The sequence below is a fragment of the Oppia nitens genome, unplaced genomic scaffold, assembly GCF_028296485.1.
Source record: "Oppia nitens isolate AA-2021 unplaced genomic scaffold, nextdenovo-longstitch-racon4-pilon3 scaffold2_pilon_pilon_pilon, whole genome shotgun sequence".
Classification (NCBI taxonomy): domain Eukaryota; kingdom Metazoa; phylum Arthropoda; class Arachnida; order Sarcoptiformes; family Oppiidae; genus Oppia; species Oppia nitens.
Window position 1 is genome coordinate 265,538 of NW_026533210.1, and position 16,665 is coordinate 282,202.

The 16,665-nt window shown below is 35.5% G+C and overlaps 3 protein-coding genes across 3 annotated transcripts; all 3 read right to left on the bottom strand.

Annotated features, from left to right (window-relative positions):
• Positions 1-139: 139 nt before the first annotated feature.
• Positions 140-1,606, bottom strand: LOC128955028 (uncharacterized). Its single transcript, XM_054300660.1, has 3 exons — positions 778-1,606; positions 447-627; positions 140-362 (listed from the first exon to the last, which is right to left on the bottom strand). Exons 1-3 carry the CDS (start codon positions 1,604-1,606, stop codon positions 140-142), a joined length of 1,233 nt encoding a protein of 410 aa, XP_054156635.1.
• A 563-nt stretch (positions 1,607-2,169) lies between these two features.
• On the bottom strand, positions 2,170-6,603 carry LOC128955029 (uncharacterized). The gene is made up of 6 exons (XM_054300661.1): positions 5,805-6,603; positions 5,068-5,281; positions 4,881-4,979; positions 3,316-4,181; positions 2,443-2,629; positions 2,170-2,353 (listed from the first exon to the last, which is right to left on the bottom strand). Exons 1-6 carry the CDS (start codon positions 6,601-6,603, stop codon positions 2,170-2,172), a joined length of 2,349 nt encoding a protein of 782 aa, XP_054156636.1.
• Positions 6,604-7,539: 936 nt separating this feature from the next.
• LOC128955030 (serine protease HTRA1-like) lies at positions 7,540-9,369 on the bottom strand. The gene is made up of 4 exons (XM_054300662.1): positions 9,335-9,369; positions 8,365-9,269; positions 8,057-8,240; positions 7,540-7,960 (listed from the first exon to the last, which is right to left on the bottom strand). The coding sequence occupies exons 2-4, from the start codon at positions 9,227-9,229 to the stop codon at positions 7,540-7,542; spliced, it is 1,470 nt and encodes a 489-aa protein (XP_054156637.1). The 5' UTR covers positions 9,230-9,269; positions 9,335-9,369.
• Between the last annotated feature and the right edge of the window lie 7,296 nt (positions 9,370-16,665).

A 16,665-nucleotide genomic window follows, 5' to 3' on the forward strand; every position in this document is an offset into this window, starting at 1 on the left:
TGTATATCTATAGGTCTCATTATAAAGAATTTTGTTAAGCAATTAGTAAGAGTATGCAATACTATACATGTTGCGCGGGTAAAACTAGTAATAATTAAATAAATATTCAAAATAAATATATATAAAATATAATTTTTAATCACAAAACTAATGGCATAATACTAATGTCGTGTTCAACGATAGATAGTATCGTATTAATGGTTTTCATACTGTCCTTACTATTACTGCTACTACTGTCATCATCTATGGTAGACCTAATGGTCACTTTAATTTGCTGTCTATTATCGATAGCCAATCGGATATTATCGATAGTATTGCATACCTGACCGTTAACTTTCCAAATACGACTACCGATAATACCACTGGTGTTTGGGACCCAAACAAATAATAAATAATTATAATATTTCGATAAAATAATAATAAATATTATTATTATAATAACAAACATTGCATCAGTTGAGGCCACGGGAAGTGCCAACTGTACAGTAAAACTACCGGAAAACGGTTGTGTAGTAACTATTATACCCATTAGTCGTCTATTGGACTGAATATCCCATTCAAATCGTTTTCTTAGACGGGTTTGCTGTTTGCCATCACTTTCATAAACTATAGCCCTATTGATAAACGCTTTGTATTTTTGAGAGAAATAAAACAAAACAAAACAAAAATTATTATTTTTTTTTAAATTTCCAATTAATAAATTTATACAACATATTAATTAATCATTTATATCTAGTATTTAATAATATATTATATCTATTATTGCGCTTAAAATACCTGACAATGTTTTATAGTCGATAGCATAGCTTATCAGAAATCGTTCAATACTACCGCCCCAAACTAGGCCACACAATTGGCCACTGGTATCGATGAGTGGACTGCCCGAAAAACCCGGGACATTGCTAGTTGTGTGTGTTATGTACGGTAATTGTTCGCCAAACGGTACTGTACTAACGTAATACTTATTGGGCAGCATATTGTTGTCGACTCGGGGTGTCCTAATCATACCCGGGTGTAGTTGAAAGTGTATAGCATTGCCATTGCCGATCATAGCTACCGATGCACCGAATCCGATACTTTCGGCATCGGCGTTGGTGTTGGTGGTGGTCATCGACATTGTTGTCGACGTGTTATACACTCGTGACGGCGTTTTTCGGAACCGAAGTATTGCCAAATCCCAGTGCGGCTCACAATAGATAACATCGGCCCTCATATAAGGACATTTGACTACTACCTGATTCACATAGCTTTTCACATATTCAACCCAAACTACTGGTAGGTGTGCGACCACATGATAACAGGTCAACAACATTAGACGATTGTCGTCGACAACAAAAACGCCGGTTCCTTCACCGGCCAGTGTCCAACAATCTTCCATTAATGGCCTTAAAACATGACCTACCGATCGGATGCATTTGTTTTTAATGTCTAGTGCATCGATACCATCGATGTCTGGGTTCATAAGCCCAGCTGATCTAAGACAATGATACCGATAATTGTTTGTTTTGGCAGACAATTGTCGGCCACTACTAGATGTTGTCCGAAACGGGTGCCAGTAGTTGACAACCGATGATGAAAACAACGGGTTATTGTATGTCCACCACATCACTGATAATGGTAGACATAATACACCCGTTGAGCTATAATATGTAAATAAATAGTTTTTCAAAAAAACAAAATTTGGTTTTATTTTATTTTTTTTATTAATAGTAATATATTGTAGAAAAATTCAAAAAAAACAAACCTATAATTAATTAATTTTGACGACAATAATGTTGTATACATAATACTGTATTGTATAATCAAATAAATTGTAATTTTTTAACTAAATTTTTGTAATTTATTTAATATATATATAGAAAAACAATTAAATAAAAACAATTATATTTTGCACGCAATTTTTTGTTGAATTAATATCATATACTATACAATCACTATACTGTAACAGTTAATTATAAGTTATAATTTAGATTGTATAATAAAAACTTAATAAAATATATTAAAATAATTAATTTATTTAAAGTTTATTATTAAAGATATTTAAAGTTCAGTTTATACATACATACATACAAATAAAATATACTGTATTTATATATATATCATATATGATTATCATTATATATATATATATATATATATATATATATATACATGTAATTAGTAATACATTTAGAAAATAAATGCCGAATCCCTGTCCAAAGTATTTAATCTAACTGTCCTATCGTTCAGATTGTCGTCCCTAACAGTCAGTTCAACGGTTGGCTGCTGTGACTGTGAAACTATTGCTATCAAATCACGGATATCGTTAACCAACTGTCCATTGATAGACACTATACGTGTTTTCACTATAGATCTGTTTAATGGGATTCATAAACATATGATTAATTTTAAAACAAAAAATATCAGACAAATAGTTAGTTATATAAATAAAAACAAACAAACGGTAGTTCATTGGTTTCATTGGTAAGCACTGCCTCAACAGTTAACAACATCATCGCCGGTAAATCACCGGTAGGTTTAGCCGACAAAACAATAGCCAACTGTTTTCCCGATACTATTGGAAACAGTTTTTTTAGTCGACTTTGTTTACTACCACTTGATTCGTAAGCCAAAGACCTATTGATAAACTCTGTATTCAATATATCGATATATAAAATATATTTTTAGTAAAAAAATCAATAATAATTGTAACATATAATGAAATATATTTAGTAATAACTGTACTTAAAATTAAAATATTTTAATTTAGTGGGATTATTAGTGGGATTATTAGTGGGATTATTAGTGGGATTATTAGAGGGATTATTAGTGGGATTATTAGTGGGATTATTAGTGGGATTATTAGTGGGATTATTAGTGGGATTATTAGAGGGATTATTAGTGGGATTATTAGTGGGATTATTAGTGGGATTATTAGTGGGATTATTAGTAATAACTGTACTTAAAATTAAAATATTTTAATTTAGTGGGATTATTAGTGGGATTATTAGTGGGATTATTAGAGGGATTATTAGTGGGATTATTAGTGGGATTATTAGTGGGATTATTAGTGGGATTATTAGTGGGATTATTAGTGGGATTATTAGTGGGATTATTAGTGGGATTATTAGTGGGATTATTAGTGGGAATTTACTCAAATTTGGCTTAAAATTGTCGTTTAAAAATGCAATTAAAAAATGTTTACACCCCCTATACCACTATACAAACTTTATCTATTTTTTGCCATTTTACCCCACCCTATAGCCCCCCCTGAAATTGACCCTAATCGTAATATACTAGTATATATATATATATCTATTTATAACATTTAAATACCATTCAATATTTGATAATCGCTTGCATAGGATTTCCGATCGACGGTAATACCGCCCCAATCAATACCGCACAGTCGGCCAGCCGTATCGATTAGTGGACTACCAGAAAAACCGGGCAATATTATCGAACTGTGCATCACTGACGGTAGTTCCTCATCGAAGGCAATGGTACTAACATTGTAACCGTTCAGTAGCTGATGGGTTAACAATTGGGGTGTCCTAACCATACCCGGATGTATGGCAAACATTATACTATTACCGTGGCCGATTGTACATACCGGGGCGCCAAATCCGATACTATCGGTGGTGGCGGCGGCACTGGTAGTTGTATACAACAATTTCATTGTGGTCATAGTATCGCCGACAAACGTTGGCGGTTCCCACAGTCTAACCAATGCCAGATCCCAGTGCGGTTCAACATAGACAACCTGGGCCGGTTCTGCACGCCATGTTGTAACTACCCGTTCCCTATTATATTGTTTAACATACTTGATCCATACGGTTGGCGACTGTTTAACCAAATGAAAACATGTCAATAGTAGACAATTGTTTAGTACGAAAACACCCGTTCCTTTGCCACTATCGACTAAATAATCGTCTAATTCAGGTCTAATAACCAGACATACGGATCGGATGCACTTGTTTTTCATGTCAATCAAATCGATGATGTCGTCACCACCGTTCCTTACACTACTGTCCATAAAAGCCAATCGTAGACAATACCGTGGCTGCCGATAGGCTGACCTACAGTTTCGGTCATTGGCCAGTTGTTGTGGTAACCATTGACTTATGGACGGCCTATTATTAGTGTATGCCATAGCCAACAGTGCTGTTACTGGCGATGGTATACATAATACACTCAATGATCTATAATAATAATAATAAAAATTGTAATAAACTATATGTTTCTTATGAATACAATATTTAGTAAAATATTTTATTATTTTTTTTGTTTGTTTGTTAACAAACCGATTGTATATCATATTTGATAATAATGTATACATTATTTTCTGAATAACTACTGTATTGTAAACTACCGGTGCTATTAATATAAATAAATTAGTAGAAATACTTATAACAAACTATAAAAAAACAAAAAACAATTTTTTTGTTGTTGATTGTATTTATCATTGAATTACTTATATTTAAAAAAAAAAATTCAAAAAATAAAATACATTTATATTTTTTTCACGCGATTTATCATACATTTCATATTACTATTGAAAACTTGGATGACTTTAATATTGAATTACTTTAAATGAAAAAATACTGTACAGTATATTATAATTGTGTATTAATACTATTATAAATAATTACCATATAATTGAAAAAAAACAATTTATTATTATTATATTTCAGTAAAATACTTATTATTATTATTACTATTATTAATGCGAATTAATCTTAATTATAAAATAAATAAACTATTGTTCAAAATTTTTACGTCAAAAAACTAATGGCATTATACTATCAGTGGATACAACTATAGTATTGTAGTCAATGGTTTTAATTTTATATTTATCATCACTACTACTACTACTACTACTACTAATACTGCTAATTGACAATCGGATAATAGGATTATCATCGATAGCCGATCGGATGTCATCGATATTGTTGATCACCTGATTGTTAATTTGCCAAATATGTGTACCTATTATACCACTACAATAGAGACAAATAAAATGATATATAATATCATTTAGTATTGTTTTTTTTAAAAAATAGTAAAATAATAATAATACAAACAAACTTTGCATCGATTGAGGCCACCGTCGGTAGTGCCGACTTGACTGAAAAACTGCCCGTAAATGGTTGTCTGCTAACTACTAAACCCAGTAGTCGTTTTTTGCCGCTGCCGTCGACCACCGCCACCGCCTGACTGTCCAATTCATATAGTTTTCTAAAATGTTGTCTCAGTCTATCCGATTCGCGGCTATGATAGGCTATGCCTCTGGCGATAAACTCTGTAATAATAATAATAATAATAATAATAATATTATAGTAGAAACAGATAGACAGATAGACAGATAGACAGATAGACAGATAGACAGATAGACAGATAGACAGATAGACAGATAGACAGATAGACAGATAGACAGATAGACAGATAGACAGATAGACAGATAGACAGATAGACAGATAGACAGATAGACAGATAGACAGATAGACAGATAGACAGATAGACAGATAGACAGATAGACAGATAGACAGATAGACAGATAGACAGATAGACAGATAGACAGATAGACAGATAGACAGATAGACAGATAGACAGATAGACAGATAGACAGATAGACAGATAGACAGATAGACAGATAGACAGATAGACAGATAGACAGATAGACAGATAGACAGATAGACAGATAGACAGATAGACAGATAGACAGATAGACAGATAGACAGATAGACAGATAGACAGATAGACAGATAGACAGATAGACAGATAGACAGATAGACAGATAGACAGATAGACAGATAGATAGTTACCTAATAATCGGGTGTTAGGGACGGCGTAGTTGATGTTTTCGCAAAGATTAGCCGATGACTGGACGCCTATAACATGGGCATCGCTATTGACCAGTGCACCGCCCGAATAGCCGGGCAATACAGGAGCCGAGTGTACCAACACTGGCTGATCGGGTCCGGTAAATATTAGACTAACTGTCGACGGATCGTGAATTTGTCTAATCTGGACACCCGATGCCCTCACATAACCCGATTGACACGATCGGCCGCCGCGAACCGATGTATGGCCAACCGATGCTACTGGTTGTCCGATAAGATCGTCATCGGCTGCCGTCGCCGCCGCCTCCGCCCCAACTATCGGCTGGGGCTGAAAGTTATCGTTGTTTTGGCGTATAAGTCTAACCAATGCCAGATCCCTGTGCTGTTCAACATAGACTACCGATGCCGGCAATTGAATTAGTCGATCATTGATATAGACTTCGACCATCACTCGGTGACGACCTTTGACTACATGTGCATTGGTTACTATTATCATCATTGGATGACTACTGGATGTACTTATTATACGAAATCCTGTACCAACTGTTACTACACTAGTATTGTCTATATAGGATTGGACACCAATTTTAACGATTGTTAGATTAAACCGTTGCTTAATGTCTACAATATTCATAGTATAGGCCGATCTGGTTGTCGGTATTGTCAACAACGATAGTATAGATTTGTTAGGTTTAGTTTGAAACCATTGTCCAAATACTGGTAGTTGTCGTTGTTTTTGTTTAATTGGATTGTTGTTTGTTGTCCGCCAATTGTATGCCATTATCATCGACAGTGATGATGATGGTATAGACAATAATACAGTCAAAAATCTGCAATTGATATTTTGTTTTTGTTAAAAAAAATATTCAAATTTTTTTGTTTTTATTGTAAGTATATATCTGAGACAACAACAAAAATAATTGCAATAATTTTTTTTTTATTAATTTTTTGATATATATTTGATGTTAATTATTATTGATTGCAACAACAAAAAAAAACTAACCGATTGTTAATTATAGTCGACAATGACATCATCGATGAATACATTTAAAGTTAATACAAAAAATATTTTTTTTAAAATACAATATAAGATTATACTGTATTAGGATAACATAACAACTAAAAAAAAAAATAATAATAATAATATACAATACAATAATAAAATTATAAAACTATCAAATTGTATCAAACTTTTTTTTTTTTTTTAAATAAAATTAATTTCATGGTATTAATCGTTAGTTAGTTAGTTAATTAATGTATGTATTGTTGTTACACACGTGTAAAATAATACATATTTATACACACATATAATAATAATAATAATAATAATACGTTTATTATATTATCTGTTTTGTTTTTATTTTAGTTTTTTTTTTAATCAGTATTACTATCATTACTAGCACTGGTAGTTTTGTTGCTGTATTTTGAATTATAATTGATATTGTATTGAAATTTCTGATTATTATTATAAATTATCAATATATATTGTATAAATTATAATAACCTATAATAAATTATAATAACAAACAAAATTATTTTTTTTTAAAAAAATAAATATTTAAAAAATATAATTAAATAAAATATATATATAATTTACACACAGTATAGTGAAAAAATACTTATTAAAAACTAATAATTATATAAAAATTAATTAATTGATTAATTATATACAATAAATACATTATATATATTAGTATTTTTAAAAAAAAAAAATAAATCAAAAAACTACTGGCAAAACATCATCAGTGGATACAATCGTATTGTAATCAATGCTTTTGATAGTATTTTTAACACCACTACCACTACCACTATCACTACCACTACCACTACCACTACCACTACCACTACCACTACCACTACCACTACCACTACCACTACCACTACCACTACCACTACCACTACCACTACCACTACCACTACCACTACCACTACCACTACCACTACTACCACTACCATTACCACTACCACTACTTTTATTATTTGTTTCACTATCACTATCGTCATCATCATCGTCATCTATGGTAAAATATCTAATCCACAATCGGATAACTGGTTTATCATCGATAGCCGATTGGATGTCATCGATATTGTGGATCTCCTGTATGTTAATTTGCCAAACAATTGTACCAATAATACCTCTGAACACACACACATAAAAATATATATATAAAATTATTATACTATTTAATATTTTATTTATATTTTATTGATAATAATAATAATAATAAACAAACTCTGCTTCAGTTGGGGCCGTCGGTAGTGCCGATTGTATTGTTAGAGTACCCGAAAATGGTTCGCAATCTACTATTAGACCCAACAGTCGTTTGTAGACCTGACTGTCCAATTCATAGTATTTTTTTCGTTTTAATTGTCTAATTGGCTCTCCTTTCTCATATTTTTTGCCATTTTTATAAAAATCTAAATATATATATATATATATATATATACAGTATATATATATATATATATATATATACAGTATATATATATATATATATACAGTATATATATAGGTTATTATAATAATTATTATTATAATTACCTAACACATGGAAACTAGGAGTGGCAAAGGCAAAACTAGATTTGACGTTAGCCATAGTGGTAACACCAATAACCTGGCCATCCGATGCCAAAAGCGGACCGCCCGAATTGCCGTCAACTAACGGTGCCGAATGCGACCAAAATTGATGCGATTGGTCGACATAAACCAAATCAATTTCATACCCATCACTCAATTGTCTAACAGTAACGCCCAGCGATCGACATGAGCCCCACTGACATAATACATCCACAATTGTAGGATTAATGTAGCCAATAGTGGTCACTGGTCTACCGAAAACATTTCTAGTCCTCAGTTTTGTCGAATTCGGTAATCTTCGTTGATCTTCTATGTCTTTCGATCGAAATCTATCGGTTTGCCGGTAGATTAGTTTCAGTAGTGCCAGATCCCGGTGCGGTTCACAATAGACTACATGGGCATCCATTGTTTTGACCAGCGATTCATAATACATTATCACTTGACATAACTGTCTGCCACGTACTACATGTGCGTTAGTAATGATCGACATTTCGGCTAAATTCATACGAAATCCGGTACCAAATGTTTCATATGAATTGTTGTCCAAAAATGATTTGTTATATATTTTGACAATCATTTTGTGGCATTGTTTCTTAATCTTCACAATATCGATGTCAGTGTCCTTATCGTCGTTGATGATGATGGTATGTGCCGATCGTATTGTTGATGTTGTTGTTGTTGGCCACGGATGCGGTGGTGATAATAATAATGGTGTGAATCTATTGGTTTGAAACCAATTGTCAGACGACGACGACAACAACAACAACAGTTGATCCATACGTTTACGTTGGCTATCAGTTTGCCATTTCTTCTTCTTGTTGTATGTCATCGCCAGCAGTGATGATGGTATAGATAGTACACTCAATAATCTGTAAAAAAATAATTATTATTTATATAAATTTTTATTTAAGTATAACAGTATAGTAAGTAATACCTATGATATCCAATAGTAGTAGTAGACCTGAGTTTATACATATTTTTTAAATTACTATATATTAATATATACAGTATATAAATAAATTGAACTATAAATTTGACAATAAGTTTAGTCAATTAATAAAACAAAAACAAAAAATTCAAATTTAAATATTAGAAATAAAATTTTTCAAAATTTTTAGATTATAATTTCAATACATTGTTTTAAATGCCACTAACATTGTTAACGCGATTAATATTTCTATTTATATATTGTTTAGTTTTTAATTATTTTTAAATATTTAAATATTTTTTTTTTAAATATTCAGTTAAACAATTTGTATCATTTGTTTTTTATTTATAATAATTATTAGTTTATTTTTGTATATCAACTATTAATATCCTATTATACAGTGTATAATATATACGATGTATACATTGTCATCAACTATAATAAAAATGAGGTTTGTTTTAAACAAAACAAAAATTGTATAATATATAGTATAATATTGTATATTTGATAGACATTTATATATATATATATATTGTTGAGAAACTCATATTTCATATATTATTTAGCCTTAATTTTAATGTTTAACTTTTGTATTATTTTATTGATACCTATTTTTGTGCATTTAATCCCTTATTTTGAATTCATTAATTATTTTGATCGCTCAATACCTACCGTTTCCTATGATTGATCGATCAATGACACCAATAACTGGCGCCAAGTGATCGATCAATACAACTGTCCTTATATTCAAACAAACCAATAGCCGTACACCAAATACCTATACATTCCTCTCTTATAAATACCAGTACTGACACACCAGACAGTCAGTGCAATCTCACCCACCATTACAGTGCAATCTTACCCACCATTACTATCAGTCATTATACTGTATACACCATTGCATTCATTCACATACATGTGCTCTTAAATTATACCATTTTTATAACCATTGTTTTAACTACTATTTTAATTGTCTTAACTATAATAAAGTATTGTAACTAAAGTGTGTCTAAGTTATTGTCTTCACCTAATCATTGGATCGATTACCACATCATATCTACCATTCCTCCTAAGCAAGCATTGGCTGATCGATCAACACTTCAAGTCTACCCTTTCGCTGGCCATCCCTACAAGTTATAGAAGTTATCAATAGTACTGACGGATCGATCCCTGGCCTACACTCCGGTCACCACTACTGCAGATCTGTACATCATTTTGTTTGACACGAATAGTGCCTTTCAAGTGATCACTATATCAATTGAGAAGTCTTTGACCGATCAATTGATACCGTTGTGGGAATTGAGTGATACTATCAGTTGTTGGTCTCATACCGACCCACGCTAGACAACTGATCCATAAGGTTAAACCAAACCGCCCACAACAAAATTGGCGCAGTCGGCACAGATCACACTTATTAGATCCTTACCTGCGATTGATGACATCCCTAACTACAGGCCTTACACGACGTGGAACACGCTATCTCCTCAACTCTACTCCCGTCACTGAAGACAATCAAGACATCATCGACAACATGTCTGACAACGAAAACAATACCACTGTCAACACAGGCCTCCAACCGGCACAACAGAGCACCTCAAACACGACCGATCAGATCGATCTGACCGATCGGATCGATCGAAGAGTTCCCACGCATACTAAACAACGGAAGATCCCGAAGTTTAGCGGAACACAAGATTCAAATCTGACGATAGAGGCGTTCATACAGATGTTTGAACGATCCTTCCGACTCCACTCCGATGAAGACAAAGTGGACGACATTATGGAGTTCCTGTCCGATGACGCCGCCAACTACTATGGCTCAGATGTTTTGATCGATCAAGACATCAGTTGGCCTAAAGCAAGACAACTCCTACTCGACCGTTACGCACATTCAGACGTACCTCCAGTCATAGTCGCTAACAGACGACGACAACAACGGTCCGAACCAATGAAGACATATTACGACGAGAAGCTGAAACTTCTTCGTCGCGTCAAAGGCTACACCGACAGCGACAGAGCTAACCTCCTCACCGAAGGACTACAATCTGAATATCGAGAATATTTCTATGGCCGCAGATTCACAACTACTACCGCTTGGCTAGAGATGGCACAGGACATCGAAGCTGACAAAACAAAACATCACTATAAACCCAGATCTCACTTCTCTCAAGACAAAGACAAGAAACCCCCGAGGAATCCAAATGATCGATCAGATCGATCTGATCGATCAAAGAATAGGCCGCCATATTCGTGCCGCATATGCCGCGACCGTGGAACTACTGCCTGGCATTTCCACAAAGACTGTCCTCATAGACCAACTGGTTCTCAACCTAGAGATCCACCTAATCCTAACAATGGCAATACATCTACTGGTATTCAAGTATCAAATCACTTCATCCGTCCTCGAGTTATCAACACATTTTTGCCGCCGATTCAACAGATTTAGGCCGAATCAACATCGAAGAGCATCGCATTGTATTGACCGATCAACAACCGACCGCACAGCGCCCGTACCGTCAATCTCATCAAATGGCAGCTGAGACTGCCCGCCAAGTGAAGGACCTCCTATCAAAAGGTCTTATCCGGGAAAGCGTCAGTCCGTACGCCGCACCGATTACTTTGGCGCCCAAAAAAGACGGCACCTATCGTTTGTGCATCGATTATCGTCGACTCAATTCAATAACGATCGCTGACAAGACACCACTTCCAGTCATCGCGGATGTGATCGATCGACTCCAAGGATCGATCGTATTTTCAAAACTTGACTTCGCCTCTGGTTACTGGCAAGTCGCCGTAGCACCCGATGACATCACCAAAACAGCATTCGTCACCCGCGACGGTCACTTTGAATGGACTGTCTTACCGTTCGGACTGAAGAACAGTCCGGCCACCTTCCACCGCGTTGTCCGTAAAATCCTCGGAGATCTTCACAACAATGGTGTCATCTCATATCTGGATGACATCATCATCTATGCCTCAACTCAAGAGCGACACGACGATCTACTGGCCGAAGTACTTAAACGTCTGGCCGAAAACAACGCCCGTCTTAAACGCGAGAAGTGCGAGTTCTCCAAAACCCGCATCGAATTCTTAGGACATTTAATTGATGGCAAATCAGTCCGACCTCCAGACTCGAAGATTAAAGCTATAGTGGATTTCCCGACACCGATCGATCAAAAGGGAGTTCAACGTTTTCACGGACTGGCCAACTATTTACGCGAATACATTCCCGACTTCGCAGCAATCACAGCACCACTTACATCACTCATGAAGAAATCTAAAACCAAAGAGTTTGAATGGACCGATCAATGTGATCGATCATTCAATACATTAAAACAACTAATGGGATCGGAACCCGTCCGCGCTATCTACAATCCGGACCTACCGATCGATCTACATACTGATGCGTCAACCATTGGAATAGCAGGTATCCTTATACAAGCCGATCGACCTATTGGTTACTATTCCAGGAAGCTTGCCGACGCCGAAACCCGATACACGGTCACCGAACTGGAATGTCTGGCCGTCTATGATTCAATCAGATACTTCCATATCTATCTGGAAGGAGTCAAGTTTACACTCTATACTGACCACAAGGCTCTCAAATGGCTCATCAACTTCCAGTCGACCAAAAAACGACTCTTCCGCTGGTCTGAAGAGTTAAGCCTCTATACATTTGAAGTGATACACAAACCGGGATCCCAAATGGCTCACGTCGACGCCCTATCCCGCGCTCCGGTAAACCTATTCATCAGAGAAGCAGTGATATTACAGCATCAGAAACAGGACACCATAACCAAAGTGCGATATGAAGCACCTGCTCGAGCACTCACATCGATCGATCCAAACGATCAAACACCAGAAGCAGATCGATCAACATTCAGCTCAGTGGACACGTCCACACTTCAATCGATCATCAAATATGGACGTACCTTATCAGTGATTCCTCACAGTCTTGTCTACCCATTACTCCAAGAAGCACACGACAACAGTGGTCATCCTGGCATCCGAATCACTACAAAACAAATAAAAGTTAAGTATCACTGGCCCGATATGTTTCACGACATCAAGCAATATGTCAAGTCCTGCCATATCTGTCAATTGGCTAAACCAACTAATCATCCATCATATGGACAGCTCCAACCACTTCCGACACCTGATGCACCACTAAAACTAATAGCTATGGATACCATAGTTATGGGCAACGAAGCCGCCAACACTAAACACAAGTATATACAGGTTGTGATCGATCATCACTCCCGACATGTATGGACGAAAGCTACGCCTACCAACTCAGCACCTGCATGTATATCCCTATTGATCGATCTCATAAAAGGAACTGGACAAACACCTGAAGCCATACTTACCGACAATTACAAGACATTCAAATCAAGAGATTTTAAACGATTTTTATCCAAACATAACATCAGACACCGATTCTCATCTACATATCATCCGCAGACTAACGGCACCAATGAACGGGTGAATGGATCGATCAAACAGGGATTGATCCTGGCATCACTGGCCAACCCTCGCCGCAAATGGACTACTCTATTAAAGGATGTGACAGCTAATTATAATAATACTATACATACCGTTACAGAATACTCGCCGTCGTTCCTCATGTTTGGCTCCGATTCTCTCAATACAACCGACAACTTACCTGATGCCCGACAACTGGCCAAACAACGCACGGACAGTAGTAAATCAAGAGCTAAGATCGCTTACGACAAACACCATAAGCCGATCGATCTCAAGATCGATCAATTGGTCAAACGGCGCCTACCATCAAATCATCCGGACAAGAAAAAACTATCACCGAAATATACAGGACCGTATGTCATCGCATCAATACCCGGACCTGTCAACGCTTACATTAAACCATTGGACAACTCAACCGACCCGATCCTGGTTCACGTCGGACAACTTGAATCGTATTACCTCCGCGACCAGTCTTAAAGCGCCGGGGAGTGTTGAGAAACTCATATTTCATATATTATTTAGCCTTAATTTTAATGTTTAACTTTTGTATTATTTTATTGATACCTATTTTTGTGCATTTAATCCCTTATTTTGAATTCATTAATTATTTTGATCGCTCAATACCTACCGTTTCCTATGATTGATCGATCAATGACACCAATAACTGGCGCCAAGTGATCGATCAATACAACTGTCCTTATATTCAAACAAACCAATAGCCGTACACCAAATACCTATACATTCCTCTCTTATAAATACCAGTACTGACACACCAGACAGTCAGTGCAATCTCACCCACCATTACAGTGCAATCTTACCCACCATTACTATCAGTCATTATACTGTATACACCATTGCATTCATTCACATACATGTGCTCTTAAATTATACCATTTTTATAACCATTGTTTTAACTACTATTTTAATTGTCTTAACTATAATAAAGTATTGTAACTAAAGTGTGTCTAAGTTATTGTCTTCACCTAATCATTGGATCGATTACCACATCATATCTACCATTCCTCCTAAGCAAGCATTGGCTGATCGATCAACACTTCAAGTCTACCCTTTCGCTGGCCATCCCTACAAGTTATAGAAGTTATCAATAGTACTGACGGATCGATCCCTGGCCTACACTCCGGTCACCACTACTGCAGATCTGTACATCATTTTGTTTGACACGAATAGTGCCTTTCAAGTGATCACTATATCAATTGAGAAGTCTTTGACCGATCAATTGATACCGTTGTGGGAATTGAGTGATACTATCAGTTGTTGGTCTCATACCGACCCACGCTAGACAACTGATCCATAAGGTTAAACCAAACCGCCCACAACAATATATATATATATATATATATATATATATATATATATTGTATATACAATATACTGTATATCAAAACTTACAGATCAATAGGTATATCATGTATACCATTATCAATGGTATGGATGGCATACACTGAGCCGCTATCCTGTATCTGGCAATCGTTTCGGTCAACAACAACAACCAGTGGCCGATCATTGACTACAAATGCAAACAACAATCGGTATCCGTGTCTTAGATCAGCGGCGCTTATGGCTGCCGATAATGGCTACGATATGATTGATCTGAAAAACCAATGCATCCGATCGATAGGTTGTGTTATACGAATTAAAATTGAAGATATGTATGATATTAGCGGTGAAGGAACCGGCGTTTTTGTTGTCGACAACAATAGTCTACTGTTAACCTGTTATCATGTGGTCAAAAATAATCCGTTTGTTTGGATACAATATGTCCGAAGCTATGATAATCAGGTATTACAGACATGTCCTATGAATGTGGCCGACGTCCTGTATGTAGAGCCGCACTGGGATTTGGCATTAGTACGGCTCCGTGAGGCGCCATCACCAGTGTATAATACGTCTACAGTAATGCCGCTAACTACTAGTCCGGTGAGCAACGATTTTGGCGCACCAGTAGCTATGCTAGGTCATGGTTGTGCTGTATACTTTCAACTACACCCGGGTATGATTATGACACCTCAGGTCGACAACAATATGCTTCCGTATAAGTATTACGTTAGTACAGTACCGTTTGGCGAACAATTACCGTACATAACACACAATACTAGCAATGTACCGGGTTTTTCGGGAAGTCCACTCATCGATACCAGTGGCCAATTGTGTGGTCTTGTTTGGGGCGGTATTATTGACCGATTTCTCATAAGCTATGCTATCGACTATAAAACATTATCAGGTATTTTTCAGGCAAATAATAGATATAGTGTTTAATATGTTTTTAAAAATTGTTGTATTAATATTTTTTGTTTTGTTTTTCAAAAATACAAAGCGTTTATCAATAGGTCTATAGTTTATGAAAGTGATGGCAGAAAACAAATCCGTCTAAGAAAACGATTTGAATGGGATATTCAGTCCATTAGACGACTAATGGGTCTAATAGTTGATTCACAACCGATTTCCGGTAATTTTACTGTACAGTCGGCACTACCGATGGCCTCAACTGATGCAATGTTTGTTATAATTATATATATATATATATATATATATTTATATATATTATTGTTATCATAATATTATAATCATTTTGTTTGGTTTGTTTGGTCCCAAACAACATCAGTGGTATTATTGGTAAACGTATTTGTTTAGTTAACGGTCAGGAATGCGATACTATCGATAATATCCGATTGGCTATCAATAATAGACAGCAAATCAGAGTGACTACTAGGCCTACCATAGATGATGACAGTAGTAGTAGTAGTGATAGTAAGGACAGTATGAAAACCATTGACATCAATACTATAGAAACCATCGATGAACACAACATTAGTATTATGCCATTAATTTTGTGA

Coding starts and splice junctions, on each gene's coding strand:
- LOC128955028 (XM_054300660.1), bottom strand. CDS start 1,606: ATGTGGTGGACATACAATAACCCGTTGTTTTCATCATCGGTTGTCAAC. Junction 628..777: donor CGACTATAAAACATTGTCAG/GTATTTTAAGCG, acceptor AAAAATACAAAG/CGTTTATCAATAGGGCTATA. Junction 363..446: donor GTGGCCTCAACTGATGCAAT/GTTTGTTATTAT, acceptor CCCAAACACCAG/TGGTATTATCGGTAGTCGTA.
- LOC128955029 (XM_054300661.1), bottom strand. CDS start 6,603: ATGGCATACAATTGGCGGACAACAAACAACAATCCAATTAAACAAAAA. Junction 2,630..3,315: donor CGATTATCAAATATTGAATG/GTATTTAAATGT, acceptor TATTGAATACAG/AGTTTATCAATAGGTCTTTG. Junction 2,354..2,442: donor AATGAAACCAATGAACTACC/GTTTGTTTGTTT, acceptor CCCATTAAACAG/ATCTATAGTGAAAACACGTA.
- LOC128955030 (XM_054300662.1), bottom strand. CDS start 9,229: ATGACATACAACAAGAAGAAGAAATGGCAAACTGATAGCCAACGTAAA. Junction 8,241..8,364: donor TCCTAGTTTCCATGTGTTAG/GTAATTATAATA, acceptor ATATATATTTAG/ATTTTTATAAAAATGGCAAA. Junction 7,961..8,056: donor ACGGCCCCAACTGAAGCAGA/GTTTGTTTATTA, acceptor GTGTGTGTTCAG/AGGTATTATTGGTACAATTG.